The sequence below is a fragment of the Polyodon spathula genome, chromosome 18 (genome assembly GCF_017654505.1).
Source record: "Polyodon spathula isolate WHYD16114869_AA chromosome 18, ASM1765450v1, whole genome shotgun sequence".
In the NCBI taxonomy this organism is placed as follows: domain Eukaryota; kingdom Metazoa; phylum Chordata; class Actinopteri; order Acipenseriformes; family Polyodontidae; genus Polyodon; species Polyodon spathula.
The window spans coordinates 16,929,881-16,943,961 of record NC_054551.1 but is presented as its reverse complement, the minus strand read 5'-3'; the positions used below and the strand labels follow the sequence as shown (position 1 = coordinate 16,943,961).

Sequence of the window (14,081 nt, the reverse complement as noted above, 5' to 3'; positions counted from 1 at the left end):
AGTGGAGAAGAGGAGGAAGGATGGAAGGAAATAGGAGGAGCTGGAAGAAGCCGCAGCAGCTACAGGAGAGAGGTGAGAGGTGAGAGGAGATGGTGGTCACGGGACCCAACACCACTGGGACCCCCATACTGGGAGGATGAGCAGGAGCAGTGGAGGGCTGAAGGTGCCCCCCCTGTGCATCATGTGCAGGGAGTTTGGGCATGAACAAGAGGACTGCCCATATGAAAACCCCTGCTTCTGGAAGGCCTACTGAATGGGACCCCAGCAGACGCCATCACCTCCACAGGCCGAGAGAGAGGGGGGTGAGGAGGAGGCAAAGACGAAGGAAGGAGCATGAGAGAGGGGACACAGACCTAGAGTGGGAGGAAGTCAATGCATCCACAGCCAAGTGGGAGGAGCCCGAATGTCCTGCGCCTGAGTGGGAGGAGCCCGAATGTCCACAGCCCAAAAAGGGGGAGTCGGTGCGTCCACAGCCCAAGAAGGGGGAGTCGGTGCGTCCACAGCCCAGAAGGGAGAGATGGTGCGTCCACAGCCTAAGAAGGGGAAGGCTGAATGTGCACAGCCCAGGTACCCGCCAGCAGAGGGAGAAAATCTGTTGGTTCCGCCTCCACCGCCGTGGGAGGACTAGTTGTCACTCCCACCTCAACCAGCAGAGGGAGATTACCTGCTGGTTTCCACTGCAGCCAGAAGGGGAGGAGCCCTGGCCGCCTTTGCCGCCAGAAGGGGAGGACCCCCTACCGCCTTCACCAGGAGCAGAACAGCAGGATCTGCCTCTGTCTCCACCACCAGGAGCAGAGCAGCAGGAGCTGCCTCTGTCTCCAACCCCACTAGAGGGAGAGAACAAGAGCTGATTCTCCCTTCAGCATTGGAAGGACCAGGGCAGGATGTTGCCGGACCTCCGCAGCCCCTGCATAGGTTGCTGAGGGGAGCATGGAGGAAAAACACCTGGCCACAGTAGCTGCGAAGAGAGCCAAACCCCGCACCACAGCTAGGCCTGACTCTCCTCCCGCCGTCACCTCCCGAGGGTCCGCTGCTGCTCTGCCTCACATCGCCCGGGGCCGCCTGTGGCACCGCATCGCCCGGGGCCGCCTGTGGCACCGCATCGCCCGGGGCTGCCTGTTGCTCTGCTTCGCCTGGGGTTGCCTGTCTCTCTTCCGCTTCGCCCGGGGCTGCCTGTGGCACCGCATCGCCCGGGGCTGCCTGTGGCACCGCATCGCCCGGGGCTGCCTGTGGCACCGCATCGCCCGGGGCTGCCTGTGGCACCGCATCGCCCGGGGCTGCCTGTGGCTCCGCATCGCCCGGGGCTGCCTGTGGCTCCGCATCGCCCGGGGCTGCCTGTGGCTCCGCATCGCCCGGGGTTGCCTGTTGCTCCGCATCGCCCGGGGTTGCCTGTCTCTCCTCTGCATCGTCCGGGGCTGCCTGTTGCTCTGCATCGCCTGGGGTTGCCTGTCTCTCCTCTGCTTCGCCTGGGGCCGCTGCCAGCACTGCTTCGCCCTGGGCCACTGCCTGGCTTGCGCTGCCTGGAGCCGGTACTAGTCCTGCAGGACCGCAGGAAGCACCGGGGCAGGCGCATCAGAAAAGCTACAAAGAAGGGGGGGAGGTCAGGAGACCAGCTCCCCCAGCCGCACTTTTGCGGCAGGATGTATTGTGGCCAGAGCCCCACAAAGGGGAGTTGCCGGCCATGAAGAAGGGGGGGGGGAGGTCAGGAGACCAGTTCCCCCTGCTACAGTTCGGCTGGAGCCCCGGAAGAGGTAGCTTCCAGTCAGGAATTCATGGGGGTAGGAGGACCTCCCACCATGGCTACCCCCATGGATTACTCCAGACCCCTCTTCCGGGACATTGACACTGAGGGGGGAGGTGGCCGTTGGGGCCATGTGTGCTTCGCACAAGGAGGGGGATATGTAGCAGGGCGGTAGGAAAGCTGGTGTGTGCTATATTGGTAGTGAATGCACAGACGGTTTTGCGAGGCACAAACAGATTTGCGAATTGCTCAAAAAACTGCTATATTCCAATGTCTCGCAAATGTTTTGTGCCATTTTGGAATATCTCTCATTTTGTGCCAAAGAACAAATTTAGCGAGGGGATTGCACGAAGATCAGGCCCACAGTTTTTATATGCAGTGATTAACAAGGATACTGTATGCAAAACGCTGGAAAATGAGCAAGCAGAAGTACGAATTTGTATTTAAAAATGGAATTAGATCTACCATTGTTAATAATAATAATAATAATAATAATAATAATAATAAATAATAATAATAATAATAATAATAATAATAATAATAATAATAATGACAGTTAAATCCACAAAGACAGCCCTGTAGATATCAGAACATAGGTGTGTTGGCTATGCTTACAACAACAATAATAATAATAATACAAACTTCTAAAATGTTTATAAAAATGAACAATAAAAGCAATTGTGTCATTATCAAAAAAAAAATATATTGTTTCATCTCAAACTTGTACATTGTTAATACAACAAAACACGTTAAACTACACCAAGAGGTTTGTATCTGGCCCACTTTCAGCACTCTTAAAATTATCGAAACTTTTAATAACGTAATAACAAATATGCATTACATGTAGGCCTACCTTAAATTAAGCGTTCTATTATTATTATTTGTCACTTTCATTGCTGTCACTTATGAGCACTTACTATTCATTACACTCCTCATCATCATCGATGGCAATGACAGAGACTCTGCGTTTATTTACAATATTTTGCCAGCAGACCCGGCATGTATTAGAGGCAGGCGATTATTTGAAGTTTTACGGTAATCTAATTTTTCTTCTAAGGAAGAAAAAAAAACTGTGAGTCCAGCGATACTTTGCTTTTGCAGTAATAGTGTGTCTCCGTTGAAGGAGAGAGTGGTGAAAAACTGAAGCAGAAGAGGTTCCTGAACCAGAGGCGGTCGCTAGAGTGAAGATTGACAGCTGAGAGCAGGAGTGGGTGTGGCAGCTGAGAGCAGGAGTGGGCGTGGCAGCAGGAGAGATGAGCGCTGTTGCTGTTGACACTGATGAGGAAGTAATGGCTGCAGTTTCCAAGCGAGTGGTCTTGCTATCTAGCGCATCCAGGCAATTAGATACTGAAAAAGATATTGTAAAGAGGATGAATGAGTTGCTTGATATTGTTAAATATCTGGTAAGGCAAATCAAGTGAGGCTTGCAATGCAGCAGGGGTGGATCATGAACTAACAAGTTTGGATCTTTGTTGAGACTTTTGAGTAGGAAAGACAATTTCAATATGAAACAAATAAAGCAGCCAGATTGCTCCCTGCTTCAATGGACAATCCTTTTTTGAAAAGTGCTTTCACAAGTCTGTCTGGGCCAATCCTTGTAAAAAAGTTGTGCTGGAGAATCATCCTGAGGTTTGATGCGTTTAGAGTGGCGAAGAGGAATGACAGCTGGATAAGGAAAGGTTGAAGCAGCAGCATTGTCAGATGAAGGAGCATCAGGGCGGGCGGATTTCTTTGAAAGTTTATCCGGTGGCTTATTTGTTAAATGCGTGGTCATTTTAAATAAACTGAAAACAAAGATTTGTTTTAAGATTGGGTCTGCAAGTCTGCAGAGTAAACAATCTGAAAAGCAAGACGAGAATTAGGAAGCTGGCTGCAGTTTAAATAGGACGGCTGACAGGTATTTTAGTGGGGCGGCTCAGGGGAGGAGCCCCAGCTCCAGCCCCTCAAAGTACACAAAGATTCTACTTTATCATGCTTCCACTGTGTTGTTTACAGTTTGCTATCCTTTTACTATGGAGAACCTATTATAAGAGGATACATGGAGTTATGTTTTCTAGCTAAATGTAACAGATTCTCTAATTGTAATTACTAACACCTAATTGTCTTTGCAGGTACTAAGCACACTTTGTTGAGCGTAAGTATTTTTATATCATTCATTTAGAAATGATTTTGTATGGAAGTATTCCTACTGACCTTTGCATCCATCTTCATTTTCTTTTTGTTTTCCTTCTGTTACCAGACTGCAATGTGTCAGGATACATGCATGCACTCTGCAAGTGAGCCTCTATCATGGAACAAAACAGCCAGGCTGGTTTGCATAAGCAGTTATAGGGCTTTAAATCTCATCTCAGATGCAAGAGTCATAAACCATGATGCCTTGGCATGACAGCACTGCCTGTAACATATCCACATGTTATAGAGCAGGTCTATGTAAACTATGTAAATAAGGAATGCCAAAAAGACTAGATAGGCAAATGACTTCTGCATACAGCAAACTATTTGTAATATATACAGGATACATGCAAACACTTGGAGAGGCCTGCTACTGAAGCCCATACTGCTTGGCACCTTTGAGTGTCTTGTCCTGTGTTTGAAGCTTCCTGTGGTCTGGGCAGCTGTAGCATGTGTGTTGTTTGGGCTCAATGTGCAGTGACCCACTCATGACAGCAGTTGTGCTTTCCTGCAATCAGAGACTGTCTTGGTAGACATGCTGGTCAAAGCAGCCTGTGTTGAGGGGTGAGCTAGTTGCACCAACTACCATACTTTATACAGGCCTATGACCACATAAATTGGCTAATATTGCTGACTAAAGGATTTTGTCAAAGTAGCCTATAGTAGATTGATGCACTGCTAAAATAGAGACATCAAAACTGTGTATTGTGCATACCTGTTATATTTTAAACGCAATAGTGCCTTCTCTTACAGTCAGTGCTAGCTGTACTCCTCTCTGTATCAGGTCAGGTACTTCTCTCTATATCGGGTCAAGACACAAACACAATGAGGGAGACCACACCCTAATAACAAGAAGATCTTGTCCTACCTAGGTATTTTAAAATAGGTCCATATTACCTCGGAGCTTGTCTGTGCAAAGTACTTACTGACATAGAACCACTTACGCAATTGTACTGAAACTTGGTAGGAAGATTATTTGCACCAGATATTGAGTGTCATTCTATCAATACTAAGAATAGAACGTACCTTTCTGGTTCATTGTCTTCTCACTGCCGCCTTTTTGTAAAGTATAAGCAAAATAAAAAATGTTGAATTCAGAACAGTATTGTTGTAATCTTTAAAAAGACACCACCTACTGGTCTATAAAGAAAAGAGAAGGTATGTTGCTCTAGGAAAAGTAGCTCTTTATTACGCAGTTCTTGCAATCCACAGCTTCACAGTCTGATCAGAGCCTCTGTAGAAAGGCCCCACCCCTACAGCAGTGTTGCTAAGAGACAGCAACTCAAGGAGATACGATTTTACCAGAACTGATTAGCAGCATTTTTTATATTTACTTTATAAAAAAAAAAAACTTTTGTGAACAGGTGATGGCTGCTAACCTTAAGTATAGTTTACCATACTAAGTATATTGCACACAAACTGACAATCTGTAATTTACCATACTAAATATATTACTCACAAAATGACAATCTGCAGTGATTTATAGTGGTGCACGGAAACCCTACCAATTGCATTATTTCCCTTACAAACGTGTGTGTCAATGAGACAATAGTATATCAGAACACAACAAAGTTACAAAAATACAAAAGGAAAAGGCAGGAGCACTTCCTAATGCAGACTCTGGGCGACAGCTTACCACACAATTGAACGTCATCATTCCGATATGGATATTAAAATTACAGTGACTGTCTAGTGATTGAGATGTGTCTGATGGTTGACGCATGTCTGTGCTGGTTTGCTTGCAGAGTTTGATGGGGATCAGGTCGGATGACAGCTGGAACTGTGGTCATCACTGGCGGAATACTAGCTACGGTGATACTATTGAGTATCATAGCTGTGCTGTGTTACTGCAGGCTCCAGGTAAGAGTCCATATCAAACCTAAACCATCCCTTGTCATGTAAATGTATATTCAGTCAGCACAGGTTTATCGACCCAATAGGTGAGTAAAAGGCTCAGATAGAGCCAATGTCAAACTCTATAAATACATTAGATTCTGCTTCTGCTTCTGTTTTCCTATGTAGCCTTCTTTTTGGAGTAAGGGCCAGTCCATGACAATCGCCCACAAATTTTTTATTCAAAAACCCTACCACCACCAATTTACATCAAATGATTTAATGTTAAATACATAATTTAAAATGTCAATGTTTTTTTTTATTCCTAAACAAAATGAATCAATGTTTTTTATTTCTACATGAAACGAAAGAATGAAATCACATCACACAAGGCCCCTGCAATGTTGACACGCCAACTTTCTTTGCGACCGCAGGAGACTCCTCTTTCAAGAGTTCAACGTGGTTTACGCAGTGTACACAAGTCACAGCGTAATCCTGTACTCACTGCACTGTGCTATGGGCTTATTTCCATGCCTATTTCCTTCTTGCTGAAGTATACTGATTCTTCTTGGCCCCTGAAATGTTCCATTTAGATAGCCTGGCTAGGGTCCCCAAGCCAGGAGAAAATGTGAGTGAAGTTGAAGATCTTTACTGGGGACTCCACAGGGATTGCTACTTTGGCTCTGGCTCTCCAGTGGGTTGGGGGGCAAAAGTGTAAGGGACTGTTTCTCCTCGTTGTGCTGTAGTGAACCCTACTGGCCAGGTGCCTGGTGAGGGACCAGAAGCTCTCTGACATCCACTGTGGAGTTCCTGGCCCACCGACCTTCAGTTCACCCCAGCTGATACTTCCAACTAAGATCTCACCAAATCTACAATTCTTCCCTTTCCTCTCCTCCTCTGTTTTGTCTTTCCCATGTTATCCCTGTTTTTAAATGTCTTCCATGGGACCATTAAGAGATCATTCACACGTTATCAAACATCATCCAGTGATATAAGTATGTTAATCTAAATTCATTGCACTATTGAAGACATAGGGAAAGACCTAGTCTAAACATTTTTCATTCCCAAGGCCCTTAATGCACCTGTGGGTTACAAGGTACTGCTTCACAATCCAGTGCAATAATGAGGATGACCAATCCACCCTACTGCAAACAGGGTCTGTGCCCTCCGGACAGTACGATGCTTACAACCATGAATATTGACACTCAATACAATGCTTAGACCATGGATATTGACACTCTCAATACAATGCTTAGACCATGGATATTGACACTCTCAATACAATGCTTAGACCATGGATATTGACACTATCCATACAATGTTTAAGCCCGATTCACACTAAAAATCACCACTAAAGATTTTAGATTTTTTTACTGACATTGGTGAAATTTTGACTCGCGCGAACCGTCAATTTCTTTTTATCCCAGAGAATTTTCTCAGAGGTCCTCTGATTTCTTTACAGGAGGACATTGGGACCTTCTGTAAAATTTCAAACTCAAGCATCTTGTGTCTTTTAATCCCTGTGTGAATCGACCATGTCAGTGTTATGTTAGAATTGATACAGCATTTCCGGGGTATTCACCTCAAAGCAATACCAGCCTTTACAATAAACTGTAATATATTATAAAAATTGTTATTATCTGTCCTGAAATTTTACAATTGGCATAACCAAATTGGGGACGGGCAAAAATACAAAACATAATTGTCGACATTAAAAAAATGGATGCTTTGAACAATGCATTTGAAAATATGTAAGGAAATACATATCACTCAAGGGATGGATTGATTATTCTAGACCTTGGAAAAGAAGGTACAACAAAATGAAAATGCGCTCAGTTGATACGCTTCGCTCTTCCTCCATCTTGCACAAGTTATTTACATCCGGTTCACTGTTCACAAATCATGTACAAAAGCCTGTTCTCTGGCCACAGCATTGCTTTTCATTTTGAACTTACTGACTTCCTTGATGAAAGCTAATCCACGTCTGGGAGGTTAGTAGACATCCTCTGTTTTAGACCCGTGTGAATCATACTTTAGAACCATGGATAGTGAAACTCTCAATGCAATGCTTAAAACCACAAATATTGAAACTCTCAATACAATGCTTAAACCCATGGATGTTGTCTGAATATGTGGTTCCACTCTGTAACAAGAGAACTGCCTATATCCGTAAGTTACTGAGTGCGCAGCTATAGGGACGCACCTGTCCATTCAGAATGTGGGTACAGTGCATAAGCCAGAATGATCTACTCATTCAGATAGCTCTAGTTCTGTGTTGACAGTTGTAATGGTGTCTCTGATAGCGCTAGTTCTGTGTTCACAGTTGTAATGGTGTCTCTGATAGCTCTAGTTCTGTGTTCACAGTAGTAAAGGTGTCTAATAGCTCTGGTTCTCTATTCACAGTTGTAATGACGTCTCTGATAGCTCTAGTTCTGTGTTCACTTGTAATGGTGTCTCCTGTTCCTCTGCTTTTCTCCTCAGTATTACTGTTGCAAGAAGGAAGGCTCCGAAGATGAGGAGCAGTCAGAAAGCCACGCTACTCCACACTTTGCATGTAATGCCTGCACCATGCAGGCAAGTGATGGGTCTGCCCTTGTCAACCCCCAGCCCCTGCCCCCTGAGCCTGGCCCGAGAGGGGCTGGCACCCGGAACTACTGCCCTACCTGCTCGCCTTACAGCTCCCTCTTTTACATACGGACAGCAGACGAGATGCGCAATGGGGGGGAAAGAATCACCTACACCCCCACCCAATATGAATTCTCCTCAATTAACAGGCCCCCCCAGCAGGGTCTGTCGATGAGCAGGGAAACTTTCAGCAACAACTACAGGGTTAGGTGCACAGAGGTTTGAATGGGACAGTCAGAGGATTTTTGTTTCATGTGTTGAGATGCTTTTGAAATTACCAAGTCGCCAAGAGCAAGTCGGCGATGTTCTTAGTGTGTGATCACATTAACAGATTGAGTTTTACATGAGATAAGATGAGCGCATGGGCTTGTATGCAGAACTTTTTTTTAAAAGAGGATGAGAATACAGAGGAAATATTTGAGCTGTCATGAAGAAGGCTTTGATTGTGATATTTTAGTCTTGAATCCCGGCCCTGTACAGTAATGCAAATGTTAAAACACATCTTGAATGTGGGGGTCACCTGCATCAGTGCGCTTATGATATTATTATTCAGATAGTTACTGCAAATTTTAGTATCCACAGGTCTATGTATTCAGTTTTTTAAAAAAACACCCTGCAAGTACCTCATTTTAATTTTTTAAAAGCTTTGGCCAACACTGAAGAAGAATAAACGATACCATACAATTTATACATTGCTTGGAAACAATTTGAACTGAAATAGTTTTAAAGCACCAAAATAATTCCAGTAAACCGTACCTAATGTTTATTGTCATCGCAGGGTACATTATCCTCTATAAAAGATGCACACTTTATGATAAATGTGTAATGGTTTTTTTAATGGTATTTAAGTATTAAAATATCTTAGTGCTGCAAAAGCGGAGTGTTAGGAAAAGCAGTGACTGGTTACAGTAGTAAGGAACGTGAGCTTTCTGGGATTCTGAGCTCAGAAGAAACTACTCAGTTCCCAGCTTCTCCAGTGACTCGCACATTTTCTGCATGCATGCGGCCTCTTGAAGTCCAACACTGGACTGTGGTGTAGTAGCAGTTGGTTAAATCAGTAAAAATGGAATACAGTTTTACAATATGTGTGCATCTTTTATAAAGGAAAAATCTGTCAAGTGATTTGAATACACTTCTAGTCAAAATGTTTGTCATTGAATGTTAGTATTACGGCATTATTGAGTGTTTAATAGTTAAGGATAATATTAAATGATGGCAATACATATCAGGTAAGATCTATTTTTGTGTGAGCTCTATATAATTTACTATGCGTGTTACTCATATTAAATAAATCTGCCATTTATAAGACTAATAAATGCTACAGCATGAAGGTAAGAGAAGGAAGGCTGAAGTCTGTTTTAAGTCTTACCTGATAATAAACCTGTCTGAATAATTCTGCTGCCACTGCTGGTGTACAGACCAGTACATGAAGAAAACAGAAACATCGCCTACCCAAGTAGGAGTGCATGTGACTATTTGTAATTTATTGTTTCTCAAAGTGGGGTCATGACTCCCTAGTAGGGTCACAGAAAGGTTGAGAGTCAATATGACAAGCAGACCGAATCAGCTCGATTTGACTTTTCTCTGCTCTCTGATTTTTTTATCGTGTGTCCTGATCAAAAGTCCTGGGGTGTCAATCTCAAATGGCTTCTAGGGCTTGACTTGTCACATGGCTTCTTTTAAAGGGCTAAGGGTTGACTTGATACATCAGTGCCCTGCTGGAATGAGCCACAGCTGGATTTTAAAGAAACATTCGCAGCCGTGAGCAATCCACCTGACTACATCAACCACCTCTGTGCTTCCCAGAGGATTACCACTTAAATAAATAAACCAGTAGGAGTCCTGTGCTGTAAAATGCTCAAATAAAACACAGCTGTGACACAATGATGACTGATAAATTGATACATTAATCAAATCCTCCAAGAAATGTAGACAACCATTAATGGCTTTCAGTGTTGTTCGGTAGATTCAACATTTTGATGGTGTTGCCATATTACAGTGGTACAAAGATTCAGATACTAACCATTAGTTGTAATATCTGTTGTGTATATTACAGTGAGGTTTAGTTCCCAGTAAAGTTAATTGCCTTCTAAAGTGTATTATAGCAGCAAATGTATTAATCACTGGGCAATCCCACTGGGTTATATATTGACCAAATGTACTGATCACATGATTGTACAATTTGCAGGATACAGCAAGGGTAAGAAAAAAAATGGACTCCTATTGGTGAAAGACGAGGGCCAGCCTAAGGGTGATGTGGGCCGTAACATGTCTCATGTGGGCCACTACGCTAACACGCTAATCCACTGTCAGTATGGGGGCCCTGCAATGGAATAGTCTTTTGTAGCTGACTTACTGTAGGTAAGATGCTTGTAGCTAGCAAAATAACCCCATAAATATTCCCCAGCAAGCACATTGATTCACTAGATAAATCTCAAATGTGCAGTTTTAAAAGAAACAAATGTTTTAAAAAAACACATATTTAAATTTTAAAACATGAGGGGCAGGATTTTCAGATGTTTGTAAACGATACTCCAGTGTTAATCAAGAAATCTGTATGTAGTATTGATTTTGGCATTTTTAAGCTGTAGTTATGCTTATTTTGTCATTAAATTATTGTCCTAATGTGATTTCTGAAATTGTTGATTTACAAAATAATGTTAATATTGTAGCGTGGATGGGGGTAGGCAGCAGCAGGGCTGGTAGGTGACGTAATCACAAACAGAGACATAAGCCTGATATACGCTCCTTGCAAAGGAACTGGCTCTTTTGTACAGTGGTATCGGCACTATGTTTCAGTGCAAGAGGTCCCGGGTTCGCGCCTGCCCTTCGCCTGTGTGTGGGTTGCCTCACCCAGTGTGATGCGCCTGCCTGTGTTAACCTATTTTGCTACAATGTCTTAACAAGCAGTGCTTCTTGTGATTATTTATTTTGTTTGCGTGGAAATTTAAAAGCAAATCCATGTTAATTGCCATAATTTATCAGGAGTTAATTTGCACTTGGAAAAGGAGGGTTTTAAGTAACGAAAGAGTTTATAACTCACCTTGAAACAGATTACAGCTGTAACTCCAATGATATAAAAAGAGAGTGTACAGGACCAGGTTTATTTATTTTTTTATTCAGTCATTGCCAATGATTTTACCCAATTTTTCTCCCCAATCTGGAATTGCCAATTGTGTTATTAATCCTGGTTCACCGCTGCAACCCCCTGGTGACTCGCGAAACGGCAGCTGACACACGTCCTCTGAAACGTGTCCCTTCCAAGCCGTCTTCTTTTGCACTGCGGATCCACAGCAAAGCCATCAGACCTATAGTGCCGTAGGACAACACAGATCTGAGTGACTCCACTGCAGACCCACAGGCGGCCTATCAGCCACAGGGGTCGCTGGTGCACGTGTAGCCCTGCCGACCTAAGCCCTCCCTACCTGGGTGGTGCGTGGCCAATTGTGCACCGCCCCCTGGTCAATTTTGACAATGACATAGCCTGGATTCGAACCTGCGATCTCCAGGCTATAGGGCGCATCCTGCACTCCACGCGGGAGTGCAGGATGCACAGGACCAGGTTTAATTTCTTACAGACTACCTCGATAATTCAATATTTATAAAAAATATTTTAGCCTTTTCTATACTTGTAGTTATGATTGAGACTTATTCACTTATTGTAACCATTTGTAACCTTACGGAACATTTGTTGTATTGCTAAAACAATATACCATTATTTGAACCCAGTGTAATGTTACTACCAAGAAATTATCAATGAAACTGTAGCCTATTTGAATTCTTATACTTGCATTTATGACAACTGACATCTACTGTAAATTGTATTTGAATTATACAACTGAAATCTTGGAATAGAAAACGGCATATTAGATAGTACAATAAAGTTTCCTTAGGTGATTGCGGATTTGCTTTGATCATCTGTGTCTTATCTACACAAGAAAGAAGAACAGACGTCAAGGACATGCAGCGATACATTAGGAATGTGATTGAGATCATTGACATGGATTTTGCCTAGTCCTATTTGTAATGTTGTCAGACTCCCCCCACATTATGTACAACGTACACTTTCACATGTTCGTACGCATATAAAATGTTCCTATAATACTGTAAGTGTTCTGTGGCTGTTCTGAGTTATCACAGTGGCCTAAAAGTAACAGAGAAAATGCATGATTAGAGGAATTCACTGAACAATTCATTATAAACACATTGTGTATTGGATAGGGAGTTTTAAAAGCTTCATAGATATATAATGAAGTGTTACATACACGGTATACATGTATAATAACTAACAACAAACACCAATGCCACGTGAAACTACAACACATAGAAAAGTAGATTTCCTCATAAGAAAAAAAATTCCAACCAATATACATAGATGGCTTATGGTATTTTTTTCTGACTAAATGTACATTCTGGATGACAAAAAGCACAATTTTAAATGAAGTTTACACATTATACACAAAACTTATATTACCATTATTTTTTATTTACATTTGGCTGCTGCTTGCTGGCTGGAGAGATATGCCTCCCTGTACAATAATAGTTTCTATAACAGTGAATTCTGCTTCCATTCATTTTTCTTGATCTTGTTACCATGCATTTTGATTAACAAGTTCCCCTTATCTAGTTGTTGAGATAGGAAGTGATGTAGGTGACCTGCAACAATTACGTTTTTTTAACGACAAATGCGTTCATTAAGGACCACATGGACTCAATTTCAAAGCATTAACGAATTGTTTTATTAACACATTTTGTTTGAAAATCACTTACTACTAAAACTCTTGTTACTGTACCACGAGTTCGATACAATAACACTGGCTTTTGAAAATCCTGGCCCGATATCTGCTGAACTAGGTTAAATATATTGGAGGCTTTGCTTTTAGATGAAAACTTTCTTACCAAGTTGTCATGTTTTAAATGAAAATACAGTTGCTATAATGTGTGTTTCTTTCATAACTGCACATTTAAGCACCCCATATGCCAATTATCAGAAAACTCACAGCCTAATATAATATGGTCCAGATTCTCTTATAAATATGTGCGCCCACTGCGCAGGCAAGGTGGAAGCCAGGTGCAGTATGTGAGCCAGTATGTGAGGAAGTGGTGATCTGGGAAACCACACAGTGAACCACACCACAGAGCCAGCATGTGAGGAAGTGGTGATCTGGGAAACCACACAGTGCACTGCACCACAGAGCCAGCACATGAGGAAGTGGTGATCCTGGAAACCACACAGTGCACTGCACCACAGAGCCAGCACATGAGGAAGTGGTGATCCTGGAAACCACACAGTGAACTGCACCACAGAGCCAGCATGTGAGAAAGTGGTGATTTGGGAAACCACACACTACACTGCACTGCACTGCACTGCACTGCACCATAGAGCCAGCATGTGAAGAAGTGGTGATCCTGGAAACCACACAGTGAACTGCACCGCAAGGTGAAACCAGGTGCACCACAGAGCTAGCACGCGAGGAAGTGGTGATCTGGGAAACCACACAGTGCACTACACCACAGAGCCAGCACATGAGGAAGTGGTGATCTGGGAAACCACACAGTGCACTGCACCACAGAGCCAGCACGCGAGGAAGTGGTGATCTGGGAAACCACACAGAGCACTGCACCACAGAGCCAGCACGCGAGGAAGTGGTGATCTGGGAAACCACACAGTGCACTGCACCACAGAGCCAGCACGCGAGGAAGTGGTGAT

At 43.3% G+C, this 14,081-nt stretch overlaps 1 protein-coding gene across 2 annotated transcripts in view; it reads left to right on the top strand.

Moving 5' to 3' along the window:
• fam163ab (family with sequence similarity 163 member Ab) overlaps nt 1-11,061 on the top strand; it is a 28,203-nt gene extending 17,142 nt beyond the window's left edge. Inside the window, exons 3-5 of one of the 2 annotated variants that reach the window (XM_041277249.1) lie at nt 3,853-3,875; nt 5,659-5,773; nt 8,228-11,061. In XM_041277249.1, coding sequence (XP_041133183.1) covers nt 5,681-5,773; nt 8,228-8,596 — 462 coding nt within the window. In that variant the 5' untranslated portion in view covers nt 3,853-3,875; nt 5,659-5,680 and the 3' untranslated portion in view covers nt 8,597-11,061. The remainder of the gene's footprint in view (nt 1-3,852; nt 3,876-5,658; nt 5,774-8,227) is intronic. The other variant, XM_041277250.1, reaches the window with a different exon arrangement.
• Nucleotides 11,062-14,081: the final 3,020 nt, after the last annotated feature.